Below are 23527 nucleotides of genomic sequence, written 5' to 3' on the forward strand. Positions count from 1 at the left end.
CATAAGCTTTTTTTGTTTTCAATTCTAGCTCCGGCACCAAAACCAGGAGGCATATAGCCATTTGTTAAACACTCAGTTTGAACCACAAATCACACAGGTGACTAAAATGCTACAGTAAGTCCAAAATCAATTCTGATTGCTCGTTCAGCAAAGTTGCAAAGCACATTAGTTTGCCTCATAATGACAGAAGTATAAGTCAATTCAATGTCTTATCTATGGTTAATTGCCACAGCAAAAATATCTCAATCCAAGACATAACATTCGTAGCAAAAATTCAGGTTCAGAGGTACAGTAGCGCAAGGAAAATTTACAGAAATAGGTAATCAGGGGGCAGCAGCAACTACATTCTAAGCCCCCCTTGGTAACTAAGAAGGAGAGGCCAAAAGAACAAGGCAAATCTAGTCTCCGCTTGCACAGCCTTTACATCCACAATGGACACATTCAATAACCTTTTCTTCCCTCAAGTGTTTTGGCACACGGCAGACACAAGTTGTAGCAAAGTTGTGATCCCGTGGCTGCATGCATCTCAAGCAACACAAACGTTCATAACCCGGCTGCAACAGGTAAAACGAGAAACCATAAAGATCAGCTACTACAAGATTAAATTAAAACTTCAGAAAGAAAGAAAGAGAGAATATGTATATATGTACATATAGTAGATACATGAATGTATGTCCATTTATATGTCTATTTATATAGTATATACACACATGCACACCATATATGTTATAGAGAAGAAAATGGAGTCTGAGATTACGAACAAAACAATCATCAATTAATATGAAATAATTGAGAAAATGATCAAACATGACCTAACCGCGTTGCCTAATTATCTGTGACCTTGTCAGTTCCAGACAGACAATAACATACTATTTTCCAACAATACTCTATACCCATTGTTTGTATTCCTTTTGATTGCTCAATAAAACAAATATGTTAATGATGCAAGTCTCACATAAGTCAAAAATCAGATTGGAAGGCACTTGATGATAATGAACTAAGAAACAGGAGCAGAGGCAAACCTTCTTCCACTTTGCAATAAGATTGCGGTCAGCATAGGCTTGGTCCAAGCAGAACTCATACAACTCCTTGGATATCTCCTTCCTCCGGTGGTAAAGGTCAAAAATATAGCGGCTCTTCTGGTGTGCAATTTTGAAAATAGGCCACAATGTCTCGCATTTTCTCTTACCGTCATGAGGATCATTCTCAGCTGTCCAAAGAGTTGATAATTAGTTCACCACATCAAGATGATAGTAAAAGATTCAACAATTAAGTAGAGAACATAAAAATACTTTGATGCATAAAAAACCCACCTTCTCTCATCTTTGCTTGTAGTTCACGAAGCGTAGGCTCAATCAATTCCCATCCTTCCGGATATTTTACACGGTTAGTCTTCACCTTCGGCATCGTTCGACCTGTCATCAATGCCCAATGACAAATTACTACCATATATTTTTCCTAGCAATTTTTCATCATGCCACAAAACCTAAATCAAAATTATGTAAAAAGAGGTATCTTGCCCACAATTTAAAAATCACAGCCTATTACCTACTTCTTTAGCTCCTACGAACCGGAAATAAAGATGAAAAAGCTTGTTTTTTCTCTTAATTAGAAACAAAATAGGAGAGGAACAACTCACTGCACCTGAAAAGTACGGAGCTTGAGGGTGAGAGAAAGAGGAATTAGGCGAAGGGAATAGTCGTCAATCAACGAGAGAAGTCGATCTGGGTCGTTTGCGTCACGAATTGGGATTTCAAACAGAACTATGTCGGTTTACGCGGCGGCCTGCTGATGGCACCCTTGTGCTTTTGATTTTGCGGTGTTTGGATCTACAACCTACGGGCTTCAAGTGGAGAGGGTGAGAGAGGGAATCTATAAATACCCCCACACGCGCAGCAATTGGAGAGGAAGAGTCCACGTTGGCCATTGAGTAGAATATTTATAAAAAATAAACTTGGGAAACGACAGCGTTTAATAGCTAAATTTCTTGAACTTACATAAAACTGTTTTTTCTTGTCTACAAATGACATCATATCTAAATTTTTTTTTAAATTTTTTTTTAAAAATTTAAATAAATTTTTATTTTTTATTATCTTCAATTAAAATTTTATATTTTTATTTTGAATCAAATAAATATTAATATTTTTATTTTAAACTAAATAAACTCTTATAACTAATAATTAATTTATTTAAAATATCACTTATTATTTTATATCACACACATAATGGCATGTTATAACAAATAATGACATAATATGTTAAAATGACATGATATATCCTTTTTTTAAATTCACCAATTTGCATACCATACAATGCAAAACAAACCCTAAATCTCTGCATATTGGGAATGAAACAGCAAGCACAAAAATCCCAGTGCAAAAATAAAGCCAGCTGTCAAGCAGATAAATCCCTAAATTCAGGAATCAATAGATTATATAAGATATAGACTGTTGTGTCCAAATCCAAATATTCAACAATTAAGCTCATCCCCATGAAAGCACACTCATTTGCAACATAATATGTGGAGTATGGGCAATGGAAACTATCCATCCTACATAACCATTAGTACAATTGAGCAACAATAACAACTCTTGGTTGTATACATGACTAACTAAATTTGACAAAATTCAAGCCTTTAGTTGTTTCAACTTTTCTTGCTAAAAGCCTCAATTATTCAGACTTATCTCTCAATACGCGCATACTAACAAAAAAGTGGAGAAACAAAAAATATGCACTCATGGAATCGGTTTTGACAATTATCTCATTTGAGCATGCTGACTGCTGCTGGAGGTAGCATCCTGGTTACTTTTGTTTGTGTCTGGTTGATGCGTGTTTGCTATTTTCTCAGCTTCAGCTTTCTCAAGCAAGGCCCGTTGTTGCGTATTTGCTATTTTCTCAGCTTCAGCTTTCTCAAGCAAGGCCTGTTGTTGCATTGCTGCCACCATCTCTTTCATTGTCTTCTCTTCTCCTTCAAGCTGCATTTTCATTAGCATCTCAGCTTCCTTGTCTATTGGTTTGAAGTACTCTTCAATGGCAGCTTCCTGAACGTGAACAACGATCTTGTTAAGAATAAAAAGGAAAATCATTCTGAACTAGGAGACATTTAAGGAACGGAAAAATGCCTGAGAGTTCAGAAACTAACAGTGGAGTGATTCCCATCATGACATGTGCCACAGTGAAAAAGGAAAGATGATTGCAAATGCGCATGGCAATATTTAGACAAAGTGACCATTAAATTAGTTATGGGAGGTTTAAATATTTTGAGTTGATCAAAGTCTGAAAGTAGGGATCTGGACCTTACAAAGACGGGCCTATAACCAAGCAAGGAATTTGTCAAGTACTACACATAATCTAATAACTTCATTTTTTTCCTGAATTTCAACTTTGATAAAATCAATCGTCATAGGTCCAACATACAAGATAATTTGTCTCATTGATCTTCAAAACTTCCTATAAGATTGATGATGCATATTCAAGAAGAAAAAGTATCTCTAAGCAAAAGCAGCATAAGCCTTATGGCATGAACATATTTCTTTACAACTTGAGCAAATGACAAATCACACAAGTCAAAAGTTCTTTGGTTCATTTTGCCCACTGATGAATAGAGGTTGTAAGTGGCAATGCCGAATATATACATGTGTATCCAAAATCAACACTATTCAAATTTTAAGATGCAAAAACTGTATTTTTGCACTGCCTTTGGCGATTATCATCTCCAATTGCAAGTGAAACTTACTGTTTCTTCAAGCTTTCTATTTAGAGTTTGCATCTCGTCAACCATACGGCGAACCTCTGCCAATATAGCTTGCTCAGGGATCTTTCTTATGGCCGCTTTCCTTTCTTGTGCCTGCAAAGATAAAAGAGAGAGAAAGAGAGCTAACATAAGAATTTCGGACAGGAAATTCAATACACACAAAGAGCAATCAAAGTCTACCTTAAGCATCAAAATCAAGATAATAAAACACATACATACATTAACTCTCCCAAGTACACATGCATACAAGAATATACCCTTTTCAACTACAAACTCAGTGCAGTCACCTCATTGCAGAAATAAAACTTCTTCTTTAGTTACATTTTAAGGAAATGCATCATTACATAGTCAAAACTTTGTGATGTCAGACCCACAAGTGAATAAGAGCAGCTGCAAATAACAGATGTTTCTAGAAGAGCGAAGCAATTCCCATGTTCAAATTAAGGCTACCAATACCATGAAATAGCCTTAGCTCCACAAATTTATAAAAATTTGGGGAAAGAAAGAAGCAAAAGTAAAAGAGTAATATGAGGATGAGTAAAGAAAGTGAAAAACCTGTAGCAGACGTCTCTCGAGCTGCAATCTATAGTTTCGAATTCTACGCTCTTCATACCCGGAGAGAACCCTTACGTAGAACAATGCTTTTCTCCCAAATTCTCTTAATTTATCCATTCTGCTTCACCTTTTAGCATCCACTTTTTCCTAAACCCAAAAAAAGAAAAAAGAACTTACATTTCAATCGCATAATGACAAACTAGTTTCAGTACTCCCAAATTAATGGAGAATTTGTTGCAACAATCATCAAATTCACTGTTTTAAAACCCAAGAATTAAAAAAAAAAAAACCCAGAACTAAGAAGTAAAAATCGAAAAGAGGGTGGTGGGGAGGAAGGAACTAACCTGGAAGGCGCCAATTCCAACAAGCCTGGCTGGAGACCGGCGGCGAAGCAGGTCTAGGAGGGAAGAGAGGTTGAATCCGATGGCGAAAAATGGTTGTCACGATGTGTATGGCGGTGGGCGGATCGAGACCAAGAACAGCCCGAATTGCATTTCAACTCTTTCTTGCTTTTTTTTTTTTCCCAATTGCAATGCTTCCAAAATGGGCTTATCTTGGGCTTGGGTATTCACTCACCTGCAGGCTGCAAATCATCATTGTTACACAGTAATGAAAGAATTAGCAATTTTAGAATTGGGTTGGGCCTTTTTTGTTGCTCTTTTATTTACAAAGAAAAGAATGTGTACAGATGGCTTAGCATAAGTCTTTTGGCAGTAGACCATAATAAATTGCCATGAAAGACTGCAGCAATGGGAAGATTAGTGACCTGACGGATTCAAGGAGTTGATGTCGGAGTCAGCAAAAAGTGCATGGAACACTCAGAATTATGAAAGAGAAAATCACCATGCTTAGCCTCGGTTTGCCTCAGCAATCTTCGAGATCATCTTCTATCTGCTTTTCGCACTGCCTAATACCGATTGTTGGCCAACTTGAGAAGGTTGGAAATGAACCTGAAAGGACGAGAAAGAATGAACATGGTACACCTAAGGGTACAAATGAATGGACAAAGGTCAGGACGACCCAGGAGTCTCACTCGAAGGACATGATTGTGAAGAAAAAGGAATTCTAGATGAGACCAGCCTTGTAAACGAGGCTTTTGATTGTAGAGATGCAAAAGAGCTTTTAAATGACCCTACTGAATTCACATGCTATCCTTGACGAGAATGGGGATCCAGGCGGCAATCAAAACATTGTGAGAAAACTGCAGAAAAGGTGTGAAAGAGACGAATCTAAAAATGATAGTTACTGTGTGGTCGCAAAGGTGGAAGCCAGAAAGAAAACAACAAGAATACGAAGAGGCTCTCCAGGAAGGAATGAAGGGATCCCTGGGAAAGAGTGAGTCTTCCTGTCGTCGATATCATATGTAAGGATAGAGATGATCCAACTAACATGAGACTTTAGATAAATATCCTCTCTACTCCCTCCTCAGTCGTACTGCATGTTGCAGAATATGAATTAACTATTATGGGTAAAATTGATTCTGGTTTTACCATTAGAATGCAAATAGAAGAGGCCATTAATGCTGATATATAATGCGGGTAGAACTCAATTTTTGAGTCAATTACTCGTTACCATGCATACATACATACTATTTTCCTTTGATTTCTACTTAGAATTTGTTGAGCTCCATGGAGTGCATCCTTAATTTGCCAAAGGGATAAAGAAATTGTTTAACATCGCTTTGTTTTAGACAAGACTTTAATAGTCCAACAACTAGAAATTAGAAGGGAAAATCTGTTTCACGCAACTTTTAAGTTCCAGATTGAAAAACCCAACACTGCACGTCGTAAGCAAGGCAAGAAGGCTAGTCATACTCAGCTGTCGATGGACTCTGCAACAAGGAGTTATCCGCAGAAACTGGAGAAATAGAAGAACCCTTTAGAGCCACGATAGATACCCTGCGACGAGGTCTGAGCTGAAATTGGGGTCACAATGAGCCGCATGAACCAGGAAAGTTGTCACTGACCATCGGTGGAGACACACATAAAGGGTAAAACGGGGGGAGGGTGTTTCGGGAAAATTTGGAAGCAGGGATCGCTGTCTCATACAGGCTTGCACCAAATTAATTATTCAAATAAAATTTACCAGATCAAGCAGTTTGAATATCACGTTTAATTTCTAGCATATGTAGTGAGGGAAATGAATGAATTGCAACCTTGAGAAAATGCAAATATTAACATGTCATTCTGTGAAAATCGTTTCCAAACAAAAGCAATCAGCAGAAACAGAAACAGTATGGCCAATTTTTTCCACATTACATTAGCATGATACTTTAGTACAAAACGCAAAGAAAACTACTTGTATCCAACTGACTTCATCTTTGCAAGACAGTAAGCAACCTTTCCCAGCTACTGTTTAAAGATTTAGTCACTCCGTCTCTTCTTCTTCTTCTCACTCTTCTCAGCTGAATTTTTCAACTGTAACAAAAGTAAGTTTGATGTTAGTACAAATATAGTCAGGTAATGTAAACCAAGTCAGTTATTATAAAAATTAAAATAAAGCTTTATCATGTATTCTAGTTTGACTCACCATGATTATCAGAATGCGGACAAATACAGCAACAAAATCAGTGAAAAGGGTCAGGGCATGCTTTACATAGTCCAGGTCACCCAAGTGTGCCTTCTCAATTATGTCCTGTGTGTCCACAACCATGTAGCCCACAAACACCAAAAGCCCAAAGTATATCTGGGAAAACAAAGATAAAGAGGCGTGTCAGTCCCTAATATCATTTCAAGAACTACCAGAACAGAAAAAGTTCCAAATTAACAATTCACTCACCTCAATCATAAAGAAGGCTGTGGAACCACCAAAGATAGAGGCAGCAAAATGCAACCAGAGAAGTATAGACACACCAGATGAAAGCAAGCCACCAAGGTAAAGGTACTCTCTGCGCCTTGCTAACATAGCGGCTCCTGAAAAACACGCAAAGGCCAGAGCTGTTCCCACAAATGCAGCTATCAAAACACTGTCATAATGGAGAAAAGCATCATTAGTTCAAGTCATTCTTTTGCCTTTTTTGTTGATCAAGTGGAAAGGAAGAACACACATACAAAGTCACACACCCAAATGAGATTCAAAGGTCTAGATAATGGTCAAAGCTAATAGCAATTAAGCATAACCATCCACCACAAAGAGAAGGCCCATAACCTTTGAAAGAGTTGAGGGATTTGCAATTGTCTTATTTCAATTAGGTAAGCAAAATATCACCCTCAAAAGGTGACAAAAAATAAATATAATTCTCAACTTAGATTCAAAATTTAAGTTCACCACATTTAATATGTGATTAGTAATACACAAATTACCCATTTAATAGTTATTGGACGAATACCTTGGGTCAATCTGAATGGCCAAGTCAATCAGAGGACCAATCGAAGCCCCTTCAAACACTGCCGATGTCATCAGAAGAGAAACCCTCTTTTGCTGCATAATTTAAAATAACAAACAAAAAAAAATGAGTTCTAAAAATGCAAAAAAAAAAAAAAAAACCATTCGTTATGACAAATCAAGAAAGGCTACTACCTCTTGATAAGGAGGGCTAGAGAGAAGCCAAATAATGGTTCCAAAGCCTGCAAATGTTGTGAGATAACCCCCTATGTTCCAAAGGAGATGAAGATAAGCCCCAACAGCGGACGCAATCAGCGCACAACATAGGGTCAGATAAACCTGCAAATTAAAACCGCTATATTCAGATAATCAAGAAAGCAAAATATGGATCAAAGAATAGTTAAATAGATAAATTTGTCCTAAAATCAAAGATAAAATCATAATAAGCATTAGAATCGCATAAAGATGAGAACTGTAAGTCTCCTAACCTAAGAAAGAGTTCAATCCAAGAGATTAACCAAAAAACTGTGCAAAACCCTAAGTAAAAAATTAGGGGTAAATTTTTTAAAAAAATGACAATTCGCAACAATATAAGTACATCAAAATTTAAAAAATTAAGGAAATTTTCCTTCATAAAATCGTAATTTGAGGGAAAATTACCCGTTTGAGATGAGTTTGAACGACAGGAGAGATCTGACGGAAATTCTTGAGAGTATCGTAACTCCAGTTGCTTCTCGATCGAGGATCGAAGAACGAAGAGAACGCGTCCATTGTTTGTCGAACGAGAAAACGAGAGAAAACGAGAGAAATCGCAAGAAAATTCACAGATACAATGAAAGAAAAGTCTGTCGAATTGGAATTTTGTTTATTTTGATTACGATATGGATCGTGGTATTTATCGGGCCTGAATAAGAGAATTTCTTGGAAATTTCTAGATAGGTAAGTTACGAAAAAGCCCTTCCTTTTCTTTTTTAATTTACAAATGTCTGCCAACTACTTGAACGAGTTTATTTGGTTGAAGAAGAATCGTATTTAGTCTTAGGACTAATTACTAGAAAATTTCTCTCCTTAAAAAAAGGTTTGAAGGGAAATTAAGATAAGAAAGAGTTTTAATTATGGCAAATATTGAAATTATCCGATACTTGAGGGACAATTGGGGAAATGGAACAAGACGCAAATGCTCTGGAAAACTCGCGGTGTTCAGAGGTTGACCAACAGCTTCCTAATGACAAGCAAAGAACCAAAAAAGTGTTCATTGCGAACATCGCTTCGCCACGAAGCAAGAAAACTTCCGCTGCTGCTGCGTCACGTGAGCCAATAGAATATTGCCATGTCACTTACACCCCAATAATCGCCCACTTCGTTAATTCAGTAATTAAAACCATAATTAAAGTGTTTAACTAATTTTTCTTTTTTTTTAATTACAGCGAAAATGAGTTCAAATGTTATCCTTTTAAAATTTATTTAGAGAGAAATATTGAGTGGATTTGATCAGTTTGATTTTAAACATTTAAAAATTAAAGTAATTAATTTTTTAAAAAATCAATATTTAAATCAATTTGATATAAATTTTGAATATAAATATTAATCAAATAAATCATCTGTTAAAATAAAAAATTAAATAGAAACTCAATAAATTATTGAATTCAATTTAAATACCATGCTCGTCCCAAAATTTATCATTCCAAAAACGAGAATCATTCATCAAAACTGGCCAGCTGATATGGAATGACTGAAACTTTGGGCGAAGTAAATTACTTGAGAACTTAATTCCTTGCGTACCAGAAAGTTCTCATTTGACCCAAGGAATTAGTTAAAGCATATTAAGGAGTTTTCTCTCTCAAGCTATGACCTCTCTCGTAAAACATAGACCTTTCACTGTGATCTTTTTCTTTCGGTATGCCTCTCGACCAACTTGTCAAGGATGAACCATATATAACTACTATTAGATTTGCATTTTTCTATTTCAGGTAATGGATACAGTTACAAAAAATTTGAACCTGTAGTGTTTGAGGAAATTTTACAGGGGTGGAAGATTTGATTACATTTACAGAATTAAGAACTGCAGAAAATGATTCCAGCCGGCCTTATACCTTTAAAAATGGAGTATACTATCACAGTTGATCAAGCTCTTTCGAGAGAAACCTTAATGGATTTGTTAGTCCCAGATTCCAAGCTGAGTCCCTGCCTGATTGCCCTATGCTTTCTCAGGGTTTCATGTATTGAAGCGAAGAATTCATGCTTCAGAGCATCCTCTGCTGTAATCCTTAATCTTGGGTTCACTGTTAAGCATTTGTCCACAAGATCGTAAAGTGAACTTGGTATCTCCTGGAGGAAGTCTCGTCTCTTTGTATTCATTTGGCACCATTCCCGTAGGTTCACAGATGCCAATGACTGCTTACCATAGAGGTCCTACAAGAAAATCATACTCTTCAATACAAGACATCACTACTTACTTTTTGAATAGATTATAGTTACAGATCATTCATTATATTTATACCTCAGGGAATGAGGGTTCGCGATTATGTAACTTGGCAACTTCCCAAAGATCTTCACTGCCTCTCAGCTTTGCAATATCCTTTATGTTCCTGAAAGTGCCAATGATGTTGGCAACATGAGGCATAAAGCAGAACTGGATCAAGCAATTAGGATTAAAGAAAGAATTCTTACTGTTCAGGATCACCAAAAAAGGGTGATTTCCCTATCATTAGGTAGAGTAGAGTGACCCCAGCAGACCAGATATCAATCTTTGAACTTTGATGTTGAGATCTGAATAAGACCTGCACAAACCACTCAACTTGAGGCTCCATTCATCGGAAAACAATATCAATTATTGAGGGAGCATCAATCAGGGTCTGAAGTAGCAAAAGTTCAGTTTGCCATATCTTTCAGTTCTTTTAATAACAGAAATCATTTTTTCTTACTTTGGTCAAATGGCCAAAATTTGGCATTTGCTATTAACATTTTTCTTTTGGACAAGTTTTTCGCTTTATGAATTCAACCTCTAAGACCACCAGCAGGAAACTCAATGATATCTAGCCCCATAGGTTTTTTTCTGGGATTAAATTAAAACCTAAACTGAAGTTTAATATTCATTACCTCCGGAGCTCGGAAGCCTTTTGTCCCAGCACAAGGACCGTCTCTCTTATGCTTCCCATCCCCTGCAAGTGAATAAGTTTCAATGAATTTACTAAGGAAAATTGTTCTTGGAAAGCAAAATTGCAAAAATTCTCGCAGGAAAAGTACTTACCTTTGTTCTTGGCTAAGCCAGCTCCAGCAATAGCAAAGCTATTTGAGTTCAAAGGCATTGGAGTAAGATGAAGAACCTGTCTATCCATTTTTCCTGGAGAAGCAGCAACTCGCTTTCTCATGGGAGCAGGAACATGTAACACTCCATGGTTTGGACTCTGCATTGCTTCATGCAACAGGCTGATGAGCTCCTTCCTACCTTGGCATGGCAAAGGTTCTCTGAGCCTTTCTGCTGAAGGAGTCCTTGCACTTAAATCCTTTGCTGAGGTGATGCCCGAGCCATCTGCACCCTGACTATTGATTTTATTCCAACTACTCAAGTCATTACGAGCCTTTCTTTGTCCTGCTGTCTTCTTCATGTTCTTAGGCTCTAAAGTTAACCTGGAGTCTTTTGTTGCCTCTATATTGATTCCCTCCAATAATTTAGTACTTAAAATCTTGCTGCTATTTGCAGGATGAATGGCTTTGGTAGGAACAATATTACGATTAAAACTTACATCATATCCCAACTTTGATTTGTCTGTGAAATGTATAACAATGCCACATCAATTATAAATTAATAATCAGGAGGTAGTAAGAGCAGGAAACTTTGAAGGCAAAAAATTACTATTGAAAGGAAAGGAAGACTATTTAACTGGAATGGAACAAACAACAAACTAAGCATTTGACTACAATGTAGGGTCAGCTCTATGGATGATAAGGAGGGCTGTAGTAGATAGTTAACAGCCAGAGTAAAACTTTCTTGAATCTTTATTAGAGGAAGTATTAGACAGGAGAACAAAAACATTTAGGTGATCCTCTTCATTGCCTAAAGTACAACAACAACAACACTGGGGATTTTTTTTTTTTTTTTTTGAAAGCAGTACCAGGATACCTAATTACAAGCTCCAGAAAAGGAACTTACCCATACTCCTGTACTTTTGATGCAGATCCTGTCAAAACAAGAGAAAGAACAAAACTATAAATCATTAGATTAGAGAATGAAAATATTGGAAAAGGAAACCATAATGTCCAATTGTAGAATGATGCAAGGAGACCTTGCACTGCTTACCATGGCAAGATTGAAGTCAATAAGATAACCTTTGTTGGTCTTACGAGAGAAAAGAAAGTTTCCTGGCTTAACATCTCTATGAACTACTCCCTGCAGATGTATAAAGATTTATTAAGAACATGTAATTTTGTAGAATAGCTGCATCAAATCTAGAAAATGACGTACCTGTTTATGAAGATTTGTAAGAGCTTTGAACAAGCAATAAGCATACCACTGTAACTGAAAAACATCAATTTCTTTTTTCAAGACCTGCACAATGAAACAAAGTCACAATCAAGCAGAAGAACAAGCAAAATATAAATGTTAAACTTCTAATAATTACCTCCGGCCTATCGTGCTCAACATACTCTAGAACAAAGCAATCAGAATTTGCACTCTTAAAGCATCCTTCATATCTTATTACAAAGTTTCTACCCCTGAAATTGGAGAAAAAAGGAACGATTGAGGGGAGGAAAAAGAAGAGCTTAATAACAACTTTAAAAAAGAAAGGAAATTTTCTTTACATGAAACAAACTTTTTCTGAAATGCTTACCCAAAACGCTCCAGCATTTTCAGCTCATTGTAAACATAGTGCTTATGAGCATTGGCGTGAGGACCTGCAATGAAATACATAAGCAATATGGCATCAAGGGAATGCACCAGAAATTTAATACAATACAGGTCTCCTTGCAGCACAGCTATGCAACAGCATGTTATATAAAATTTGCCTCTTACATTTAATGGCAACTAATGTTCCATCATTCTTCCTTCGTGCCCTGTATACTGTGCCATAACCACCTGCCAATTAGAGTTTTCACCTTAGCCAATCAATAAATGGTCATAGTGATAAACAGATCAGGAGTGAAGTACAAGCAAAGAAGAAATAATTAACACTACGGTACCTGAACCTTCTTCCTCTTCTACAATATAAGATTCAAAGTCTGGCAGTACTTTTGGCTTTGACTGGTCCTGAAGCAAGCATACATAGTTTTTAAGTTATAGTTCAAATAACACAAAAGCCAAATTCAGGCAGATTGAATACATTCCCACTTTTAAACAAAAAAAAAAAATAGAGCACCCTACTTCCTACATGAGACAGCAAAACTACAAAATGAAATAAACTTACCTGAGAAGAAATAGAGGTAGAGTTTCCTCTTCTTTCTTTAACATATATGTCCCTATGGTTCTGATTTGATTTCTGTGCAGCACGAACTGATAGATGATCTCTTTCACCATGCAGCTTCCTTTTGTAAGTATGAACAACCTTGGTATGCCCCAAAGACCTGCCGGGGGTTTGCATTACTGGAGCCACCATATACCTCTGATTAGTCTTTGCCTTCACAGAAGGCTCTGCCAGCTGCTCCTTGGAAACAGAAATTTTGGCAACAGAATGTATAACACTGGCACCTGCTGTTACAATGAGATGTTCCCCAGCTAGAGATGGCATCTTATGATAGCAGTTATCCTTATCAAGGCTTTCCAAATCCCTTTCAGGTGGTACCTCATTAAGGTCAATGTTAAATGAAGGGGAAAGATCTAGTGCTCCTTGGCTTTGACTAACAAAATCAAGTTTCTCTTCTTTCTTACTGTCCTCAGGAATCACTTCATTGTCTGCAATTCTAAAATTTGTTGTGGTACAATCCACATTAAATTTTCCACCCACCACTACTGATATATTGCTCTGTTGATCACATTCTGTAGAATACACAGGAGGGATTTTAACTGCTTTAACTTCTAGCTCATGATCTGGTTTTGCAGTTGGAACTGTTGATTCTGGTTCAGGTTCACTAGCTGCTAATTCTATGCTGACATTTCTCTGCATGAAGTCTTCCACACTCACTTCACTTTCCACATTTTCAATACCCTCCACTTTACAACTTAATTGTCTAGCACTAGTTTCAGCTAGAAAGTAGGGGTTGACCACAATATTATTTACCAAGAACAACGGATTACTCAATTCTACAATTCTGTTGATATCATCACTTAGATGGTCATGTACCTGAAATTTTTTGATAAATAAATTTTTGGATACTATAACTTTGAAAAGAACAATTAATGAAAACAGATTTGCTTGATGGCATTTCCAAGATCTACACTCATCATCATCATTACACACTAAAAATACAGTCAAATTGAGCTACCAAATGTACTAACTAGCAATTCCATGGAGTTTTCCTACAGATCTATTGTGTATAATTAGCTCAACATATACCTTAGTACAATAACCTCGAATTCTTTTCAACGACAGAGCCAACTCTCTCTCCTCCTTATCCTCTGCATAATCCACCGCTGAAAAATCACTCAAAAGTCAAACAAAAACATAAACACGCAATTACACCAAAAAAGGAAAAAGTAAAAAGCATGTTTCTTCTTGGAATTACCGTCTCGCTTCCTCTTGCCAAGCCATATCTTCTGGAAACCACCGAATCGAATCGGCGACGACGTAAAAGCTTCAGCTACGGTGAAATTTCGGCCTAAGTAAGAGGCGAAAAAAGAAAGGCCTGTTGAAGAGACAGCGACGAAATACTTGTTTGAGAGAGTGATGGGAGAGTTTGAAATGGAACAGAGGGAAGAAATGAGAGCAGGGCTTGCCGGGAACAAAGTGCATTGGGAAGCGAGTTCCCATAGAGGGGTGGGCTTGCCGATGAAGACTAGAAGAGAAAAAATGTGCCAGGCCTTTTGCGACTCGCTGGCCGGGAGGATTAGTGACTCGGTGAGCTGTTCCGAGTCACTTTTCATGACGAATATGGATGGGAGAGAAGCTGGGGGGAAGGACAGAGAAATGTTAGGGTTTGAAAATGAAGGAATTTTTACAGAAAAGTTTGGGACGGTACTGAGATAGGCGGGAATCAGGCACGTGATGGGGATTTTAAGATTTCAGTACGTGCGAGCTTTCCCGCCAATGTGCTCATCTGATCCTGAACCTGTGTGAGGTTGAATTTACACCTTTGTCCCCTCCCCAAGTATTTATTTTTTTTCCCCTTCGTTGAACGATGGACAATGTGAAATGATTTATTTAAAAATATTTATTTTTATATATTTATGAAATGATGTTATACTCTGACAATATATCACAATATATTTTATTTGTATGAATGTATCAATTATAGACTTTATTCATATAAATTTATAATATATGAAATTTAAACACTATCAATGTATTAAATATTGTCACTTTAATGGTAAATAAATTTAAGAATCAGAAACTCTAAAAGACAAATACCCATAATTTTATAAATATGTATTTTAAAAATTTTTAAACTTTTACCATTGAACTTCTAAACGATTATATATATGTATATAATAACCTTAATCAGTGATCGTTAGAAGTATTTCAAAAAATATAATTGTTGAAAGTCAAGTGTTAAGTATGATTATATATATATCAAGCATCAACAAATTAAATAGTGGATTCTTTCGAGTATTCTTTTATACACAATACAAACAATCTCTATTCTCTAGAAATTTGTAAAAAAATATAACGTTTTGTATAAAAATTTTCTGTGGCATGGTGAAAGTCAAGACAGGAAAGTACACTTGTTGAGGTGGAATATACTTTGTAAGCCTAAGGCACGAGGAGAGATGGGCATTCGAAGACTTTCCTTTATGAACAACGCTTTTATCCTCAAATTATATTGGGGATTGTTTTTCAAGCCTGACACACTTTAGGTAAGGGTTATTGTGAATAAATATAATTTCAATAGAATAGACTATTTTAAAGATCCTATGTGTCGTGGATGTTCAAATGTATGAAAATCAATGAGTAGATTATGGGGTGAATTCACCAAACATGTGAGATGGTCAATTGGGAACGACATTCTAGTTAATTCTGAACAGATACTTGGGTAAGGGAAGTGTCTTTGATTAATGTTGTTGCTGATATGGGATTCATGTCGAATTTACGAGCTCGGGTAAGGGATTATATTATGCCTAATGGTGATTGGGATAAAGAGAGGCTGACATTTATTTTACCAATTGAAGTGGTGAATCAAATTCTCTACATTATCCCTCCCACTCTATCAGCCTCACCAGATATGCCTTATTGGGCTCTTTCTCCTTCTAGGTATTTCACTATTTCCTCAACATATGAGCATCTATGGAGTCTTGCAGATTCTACTCGAGAAGATAACAACAAAATGTGGCGCTTGGTTTGGGATTGGAGAGGTCCTCATAGAGTTTGTCTTTTCCTGTTTTTCTGCTTGCACAAACGCATTTTGACAAATGCAGAAGGAGTTAGACATAAGATGTCATCAGATGCATCATGCCCTCACTATTATGGAGCGAAGGAAACTTGCCTGCATGTGCTTAGAGACTGCCCTGCATCAAAGACTCTCTGGAGGAACATATTACCTCAAAGTGGTATCAATCAATTCTTCCAAACACCACTGATTGATTGGCTGTCTTCGAATCTTAACCTTAAGAATCTTTATGTATTTGATGTCCCATGGAATATTGTCTTTGGTATAGCCTGTTGGTATACTTGGAAATGGCGTAATTTGTTTATCTTTGAAGGTCGTGAACTCTCTGTTGAAGGCCGGCTGAGTATAATCAAAAGCATGGCTGTGAATTCTCATAATACATGGTCAACTCCGAGTATTATTAGTGGGGGCATGAGGCATCAAGAGGAGATCCTAGTGGGATGGTCACCACCACCAAAAGACTGGATAGCAGTAAATTCGGATGGGGTGTTCAAGAGTGCAGCAAGGACTGCGGCTGCTGGAGGAGTGCTAAGAGACGCACATGGTACTTGGATAGTGGGATATGCCTGCAAGTTAGAAACAAGTTCAGGCCTTCGTGTGGAATTGTGGGGGGTTTACAAAGGTCTCCAACTGGCTTGGGAACGAGGCTTCCGCAAAGTTAAATTACAAAGTGATAACAAGGCAATGGTTCAGGCAATCAGCTTTTCTTCTGTTCATCCTTGCTCCAATCTTGATTTAATTAGAGCAATTAAAGGTATGTTAGGTAGACATTGGGAGGTCGATATAAGTCATATATATATAGGGAAGCTAACACAACTGCAGATTTTATGTCTAATCTTGGGTTTGACTTAAACTCTGATAGTATTTTGTATGACTACCCACCAGCAAAAGCTTCTTCCCTACTCCTGAATGATAAGATGGGAGTTTGTATTCCACGTTTGATTAATCAATAAATTCCCCTTTAAATAAAAAAAATTAAATAGTGGATGGTTTATGATTCTAATTCGCATCAATCTAAGCAATTGTCAAGAACTCAAAAGAGGTTTAATTGTCAAGAACTTGAACTCAGTAAACTTCTATTAGAACTATTTACTTAGTATTGCACTAATAAGAGTAACATATCAACTTATCAATTGAATGAAAAACACATTCACAAAAACCAGCTGACCAACATAATATGGCTAGAAGATCAAACTCTCCATCCAACAGAAACATTCGGCATTATACAATGAAGTGGACAAAATTACTGGTTTCCACACTTGTAAAAGGGCATCTGTTCATTCCATCGGTGGTGGTGAAGACAAGGAAAGATTCAATAGAAAGCCAACCATCACCCCTATCAGTGCCACAAAGGCTGCGAATGTGATGGAGAAGCCAGAGTCATTTCTCCGTTGTCTTCGTCTCTTCAGAAAATCCTGTTAGAGGAAAACAAGATTGTTTACATATTGGTCATGTCTGTTCGGAGTTGTAAGCCTGTACCTCAGAAAGAACATAAACATGTATACATACAAAAAAAGAAACTATAATCAAGGAGCACATCTGCCCTTCTTTCCCTGGGTAATGACAATCTGCTTGCTCAGTTTGGGAATGAAAAGTTTACAGGTCAATTACAGCTCATATATGGATAATAACCTTTTACTGGTTCGGATTGGCAAATTAAAAGTTTCACCATTCAGTTCTAGCTCTTATTGAAAAAAACAGTGAATATCATATTCGACCCAGGTGGAAATCGGACACCACTTACATTACAAGTTCATGTTATGTCCCTTTATATGGATTCTGTCAACCGTCAAAATTCTCATTGTATGTTGCAAAATGCTGAAATTTGAAATTAGAAAAGCCTGGTTTTTCTTCTTTTTCTTCTTCTTTCTGTATTTTTGTGTGTGAGTGCGCATTTCTGTTTTTGAGTTTAGTGGAGCAGTTGTCAACTTGTGAAGAAAACTAAGATAAAAAAATCTGAAGTAAAAACATACCAGTTCCTGTTGCAGCTGCAGTGTTTGCCGAACTGCTGCATCTTTTTCATCCTTCAGATGCTGCACAGCCTGATTGAATACAGAAGGGAAATGTAAAATATAAAGACATAGAAATCAGACTGGCTTTGCATTTTACTAAGTTAGTTTCACCAGAAAATATAATTAAATAAAAGGCCAAGCAGCAAGCATATAACGATGAAGTACTGCAAATGTAAGATCACAAAACATGATGATTTGCAATAACTTAATTTTTTTTTTTTATAAAAAAAGGAAGGTCCTTAATCCCATAATAATCAGGTCATAGACAAGAAATGGCTACAAGGAACTGAAACCATCTGTGCTCATACAAATCAGACAGGAACATTGGAATCATGTGCTCATATAAATCAGGCAATAAGTATCTGCAGCTTGGCAAACAAATGCATTTGACCATTATTTTGCATATTGACATGCCTACTTCATTCAAACTGTAAACATCCATTAGCAAATTCCAGATAATTGATCAAAAGTCTAATGCATACATTTTATTTCCCTTTGGTCACAAGCCAGAAGGGTGACAGTTTATGCAACAAAACTAAAGTAACATCATACAGCATTAGAATACTAGAAATTACAATACTATACAAACAAACCAGCAATACTTTGGACCTTCAACTTAAGTGATATAACAAAAGCATTAAAAACAAAGAGATTAGGAGGAAAGTTTTCAGTTGCCCACATCAGTACTGATTTCAACACCTATTCCAATAGGATGATCAACTGTATCAATTGAAACTTTACTCAAAACCACAAAGGTGCATGCGTCAATGTGTTGTGAGGTTAAGCATTTGCAAACATAAATATTCCATAGAATAAAACAACATACACAACCCTCCCCCTCCTCAAAAAAAAAATATAGCAGATCACCAATGAGACTCACAGAGTTTGAATCAGGGCTTTGCTGTGAGGAGCTCTTTAATCCTTCATCTTCTGAATTCCCTTGAGCTGAAGAAGGAGACATATAGAAAACTTTAAGCTTGCACTCCTCGATCTCCTTACCACTTTCCTTATTGAACTGGATGCAAAGACAAAGATCACAGCCCAAAAATCAAGTTTGTTTTTAGACAATATCATAAAGGTAGACAAATGGAAACATCATACTCCATTTCATCATTCTTACAGTATCTGCTGGTAGGTCATCCACGTCAGAATGTGGAGGCACTATAGTACTCTGCAGCAGAAATTTGTCTTTGCATTGCATATCTGGAGGATATTCCTGTTGGGCTTGGAGGGTGACTGGTATTCAAGCATGTCAATGAAATCAGTATCAAACGTATGAAAATCTCAATGAACTAACAGAGAAAAGTAATGGTGGAAAGCAAGCTAAGCAAGTGACTTAATGATCTTAAAACGCAAAGCTAGAACAGTTCTTAGACCCAAAAATAACTGTGTTTTAAATTCTATCATGAACTTACTTTACAAGAATGAAATTGTTTTTGGAAAGATCATCATAAAAGAAATACCTCTGATGACACATGAGTCCCAAGGCTGTACAACACCAGTGTTTGGTCGCACAAAGTACTTCTTAGGTGAAGTTGTTTTAACCTAACATGATAAGAAGTTGGGAACATTAAAATCAAACAATTATAGAAAATCACAAAGTGGATAGGAATACACATAACAAGATAATCATACATATTTGCAACAGTAACAGAAGCAGTACCTTAAAAGCCACATGGTGTTCCGTGTTGTTTACCACTTTAAGATCACAAAAGCTTTGCTTTTCCAGCTCAACTGAAAACATGAATGGCATGATCAACTAAAAACTTTCTTAACAAAATTTTCAAGAATAAACGTATAGCAAAGAAGATGATTGTAACGATGACTTAAAAAAATCTCAGCATTACAAAGAAACCAGCTGCCAAAAGCGGAAATGAAGGTAACTAAACGTTGATGACTTGTTACAAAGACTAAGAAACGATTAAATAATATCCCTAAACCGCTTTTCTTCTTCCTGCATTTTCTTAAAAACAAAAGCTCAACTTTAACAAATTAAATTCGCATTCACTGTTTTTATACAAGTTCTGGTTGGTCCCAAATCCAGATCAAGGCCCAAAGAAGTCAAGAATTCAAACATAATCCTCAAATTCCATAAACTTGTCATAAATAATCATCTCCAATGCATCTCTCCCACCTGAGATTCAACACAACACCAATCCTTTGCACCACTTTTTCCCTCCCAAGTTCATCACATAATCGTGGAATTGAACATGAATTTTCACATACATCCAACCCGACTCCACACACACATTCATGCATGTAAGTATACATACATAGATACATCAAAAATTCGCATGCATGCATGCGAGTAGAAACATACAAAGGTGAAACTTACAAATGAACTTGAGGTCATTGGGATGAACAGAGATCAACTGATTACCGTCACCAGCAGTCATGACTTGGCCCCACCACCACCGTCACCAATAGATCTTTACTCTCTCAAAAACAAAATCAATCAAAACCAACTACAAAAATCTTTCACAGACCTAAAGGATCACAGCAAAAATACTAATACTAATAATAATAATAACAATAAATCAACAAACATAACCCTCAAAAGCCATAAAAGAAAAAAAAAAACTTCAAGAGAGAAAAATTTAGTTAATATTAGTCACTAGAATTAAACGTACTAATTTAGAAAGAGAAAATGAATCAGGAACTAACATGTGGTGCGACTGGCTCGGTCTTAAATCCGAGGTTCCTTTCTTCCTTTTTTCTTTGGCGTGGGAAAAAGAGTCACCCAAATTGTCGCCACAAAAGTCGGAGTTTCAGGTCCGAATAAGATATAAATTTTTCCCTTTTTTTTTTCTTATCACTTAAATAAAAGAGGGAAAAGAAAATAAGGTTTTAAATGGGAGAGGAAAATGGCTTGGAGCTTCTGTGCACCGTCTGCTGCTGGGAAAGGCAGAGGCAGAGTGCGGTTCTATCAGAAAGAGGAGAAGGAAGACTGTGATTTGACACGTGTCAATTAAATAGAAAGTGAACGCCCGGTTCTAAAGTAACAGCCTGGAACTGGGATCCAATGACGTGGCACTCAATAAAAGGAAGCCTCTTACGTGTCACTTCAGTATTAAAAAGATTTTTCCATTTTTTTGACCTCATTTTTTCTGTGATGTGTCCCCTCTAACCCAAATCCCAATGGGCACTAAGGGCTACTTTATCTTTTTCTCTTATGTCTTTTTGTTTACTTTATGATTTTTCTTTTTGTCCATTAAAGAAAAATCTAAGAAATCAAGATTTTTATTTTATATTTTTTAAAAAGAAAATTAGAGAAAATTTAAAATTTACAATTTTTAAGAATTTTGGAAGGCTTTATGTCACATAAAAGTTTTGAGTGGATGATTTGAATTTTGAAGATCAAAGGTAGGACCTCTTAATTATTTGAAAGTACTTTGCTTGACAATCAACCTCATCCATATATCCTAACTAGTCAATGATTTCAATAGGAAAACAGCCAATCATCTTGATGCATGTACAAGTTGAAACATCCCAACTCCAACCCATGATTGATTGATTGTTCCATGGGAAAATTCTAAAGAAAAGATGTATAGGGTCACATTTGTTTGATTTTTCGTTTTCATTTACATCTTTAATGTCATGAACACTAAAATTTGAAAATAAATATTTTTAAAATATAAAAAAGTAAAATTTTAAAAATATAATGTTTGAAAATGTTTATAAATTGTTCAGATAAATTTAAATAAATTATTATCATTCTATTGCATTCAATTAATTCATATATTTTTATTTTAAATCAAATGAACTCTTATAATTAGGAGTTGATTAATTATATTACGTTGACATGATACTAACGTAAATAGTAAAAATATTACATAATCATATCATCATATAATGTCTACACCATATAAGATAGTAGTAATTTGACAACAATAATTAGTTAAGTATTAGTTATAAAAATTTACTTGACTCAAAATATAAATATTAAAATTTGATTAAATATAATAAAATTTTAATAATTTATGTATATTTTTCTAAATAATTTAATTTTTTTAAAATATTATATCAATTTTAAAACACATAATTTTAATAAACTCGTGCATTAAAAAAAACATTTATATTCAAAATTATTTTGATTTTACAATTTCCACTTTACAAACCAACAAACATGCATCCCTGTCGACAAAACATTTTTAAAAGACGAAGCATCATTAGGTCATGACCATGGATGAGGATAATGTTAGGTCGGTGAGAGGAAAAAATAAAGGGGAAATGGGAGAACGGTGGTTGGTTAGACAGAAAACCGGTTTCTCCAAGAAACTTGCCGTGCATTAAACAATTAATTATTCGTCAATCATGATGATGTATAAAAAATGGAACATGGGGTGCATGATAACAGCATCCCATTACTTTATTTGTAGCCGTGGAAAAATTAATTTTCGTACCACATCAAAATATATGAGGAGGGGTAAAGCTTGGACTAATAAAAAAAAAAAACAAACCAACCTTCAATTTGGGTAGGCTTGAATAAAGTCAATATTGCTGTCAGTTTAATATCCAAGTTTAATCCTAACAAGAAATCTGTATTTCCCCATTAATATGAAACCTGAAAAGAACATATTCAATTTTCTTGAAAGAAAGGTAGATGCCTTTAGGCTTTAATAGAAGACGTTTGTTAAATGCGAGTGTATGAAAAGTCACAAAATTAAATGGAAAATAACTTCACCTGCGTACCTCTCGTTTAAGACTTATTTTCTTCTCACTATTTATGGTGGCGTGGCCAATTTAATCGAATAGTTTGAAGATAAAATGAAGTTTTATTAAACTGCATCTTATACTAAAATGAAATCAAATTATTAAATAGTTTTCAATGAGCAGTAGAATTATCAGTCTAATAAAAAAAATTTATAGTGAAATAATGTATAAGAGATTTGTTATTTTCTCGAGAGTGACGAGAATTATTTTATAATTTTTGTTTTATTTTGAAAAGTTATTTAATTTAGTTATTTATAGATTTTTCTTTTTAATGACTCTAGAGAGACAATTTTTTTTTTTTGAGTAAGCTCTTATTTAACCAATATTTTGAATTACCCATTGAAAAGGCATCGACACTTTAAAAGAAAAATTAGGACTTAAAATTTATATTCTTATTCAGTGAGTCAATTATCTTATGAAATTAGTCGATTAACTCATCCCAAAAACAAATTTTTAGATTTAAATTTTAACTTTAGTCAATTAACATGAAATATTAACGGATTAAACGTGTGAACCTCTGTTTCACATTAGTCAATTTTCATTGAATCTTATTCGACTAATCATGCTATTTAATCGATTAACATATCAAATTACTTAATTAATCTTACTTTTCCTTCACTTTATTTTGAAAATCTTCCGAACCCCAGCATCTTAACTTGAGATTGGGATTGGGAAGCTTGCATTGTTGCAA

General features: G+C 35.6%; 5 protein-coding genes across 6 annotated transcripts; all 5 read right to left on the bottom strand.

The window, feature by feature from the left end:
• Window positions 1-238: 238 nt before the first annotated feature.
• Window positions 239-1847, bottom strand: LOC18606176 (protein BUD31 homolog 2). Of its 2 annotated transcripts, XM_007039639.3 has the most exons (4): window positions 1645-1847; window positions 1314-1415; window positions 1023-1210; window positions 239-554 (listed from the first exon to the last, which is right to left on the bottom strand). In XM_007039639.3, the coding sequence occupies exons 2-4, from the start codon at window positions 1405-1407 to the stop codon at window positions 399-401; spliced, it is 438 nt and encodes a 145-aa protein (XP_007039701.1). In that variant the 5' UTR covers window positions 1408-1415; window positions 1645-1847; the 3' UTR covers window positions 239-398. The 2 variants fall into 2 exon arrangements, with proteins under 2 accessions (XP_007039701.1, XP_088660884.1); XM_088804758.1 differs by lacking the exon at window positions 1645-1847 and having other exon boundaries at window positions 1314-1422.
• A 636-nt stretch (window positions 1848-2483) lies between these two features.
• On the bottom strand, window positions 2484-4799 carry LOC18606177 (transcription factor IIIB). The gene is made up of 4 exons (XM_007039640.3): window positions 4654-4799; window positions 4310-4456; window positions 3737-3847; window positions 2484-3041 (listed from the first exon to the last, which is right to left on the bottom strand). Exons 2-4 carry the CDS (start codon window positions 4424-4426, stop codon window positions 2757-2759), a joined length of 513 nt encoding a protein of 170 aa, XP_007039702.3. The 5' UTR covers window positions 4427-4456; window positions 4654-4799; the 3' UTR covers window positions 2484-2756.
• A 1666-nt stretch (window positions 4800-6465) lies between these two features.
• LOC18606178 (bax inhibitor 1-like) lies at window positions 6466-8528 on the bottom strand. The gene is made up of 6 exons (XM_007039641.3): window positions 8294-8528; window positions 7829-7972; window positions 7638-7729; window positions 7088-7274; window positions 6839-6994; window positions 6466-6726 (listed from the first exon to the last, which is right to left on the bottom strand). The coding sequence occupies exons 1-6, from the start codon at window positions 8402-8404 to the stop codon at window positions 6673-6675; spliced, it is 744 nt and encodes a 247-aa protein (XP_007039703.1). The 5' UTR covers window positions 8405-8528; the 3' UTR covers window positions 6466-6672.
• Window positions 8529-9569: 1041 nt separating this feature from the next.
• On the bottom strand, window positions 9570-14701 carry LOC18606179 (Protein kinase superfamily protein). The gene is made up of 15 exons (XM_007039642.3): window positions 14294-14701; window positions 14125-14201; window positions 13039-13911; window positions 12815-12881; window positions 12648-12710; window positions 12466-12529; window positions 12256-12349; window positions 12099-12182; window positions 11934-12023; window positions 11787-11814; window positions 10884-11402; window positions 10733-10794; window positions 10304-10413; window positions 10134-10221; window positions 9570-10045 (listed from the first exon to the last, which is right to left on the bottom strand). The coding sequence occupies exons 1-15, from the start codon at window positions 14649-14651 to the stop codon at window positions 9758-9760; spliced, it is 2865 nt and encodes a 954-aa protein (XP_007039704.3). The 5' UTR covers window positions 14652-14701; the 3' UTR covers window positions 9570-9757.
• A 2484-nt stretch (window positions 14702-17185) lies between these two features.
• Window positions 17186-21020, bottom strand: LOC18606181 (Plant VAMP (vesicle-associated membrane protein) family protein). Its single transcript, XM_007039645.3, has 8 exons — window positions 20788-21020; window positions 20459-20552; window positions 19787-19857; window positions 19587-19668; window positions 19244-19359; window positions 19004-19138; window positions 18085-18153; window positions 17186-17526 (listed from the first exon to the last, which is right to left on the bottom strand). The coding sequence occupies exons 2-8, from the start codon at window positions 20517-20519 to the stop codon at window positions 17389-17391; spliced, it is 672 nt and encodes a 223-aa protein (XP_007039707.3). The 5' UTR covers window positions 20520-20552; window positions 20788-21020; the 3' UTR covers window positions 17186-17388.
• Between the last annotated feature and the right edge of the window lie 2507 nt (window positions 21021-23527).

The sequence above is a fragment of the Theobroma cacao genome, chromosome 3, assembly GCF_053813885.1.
Source record: "Theobroma cacao isolate CCN51 chromosome 3, ASM5381388v1, whole genome shotgun sequence".
Taxonomy (NCBI): domain Eukaryota; kingdom Viridiplantae; phylum Streptophyta; class Magnoliopsida; order Malvales; family Malvaceae; genus Theobroma; species Theobroma cacao.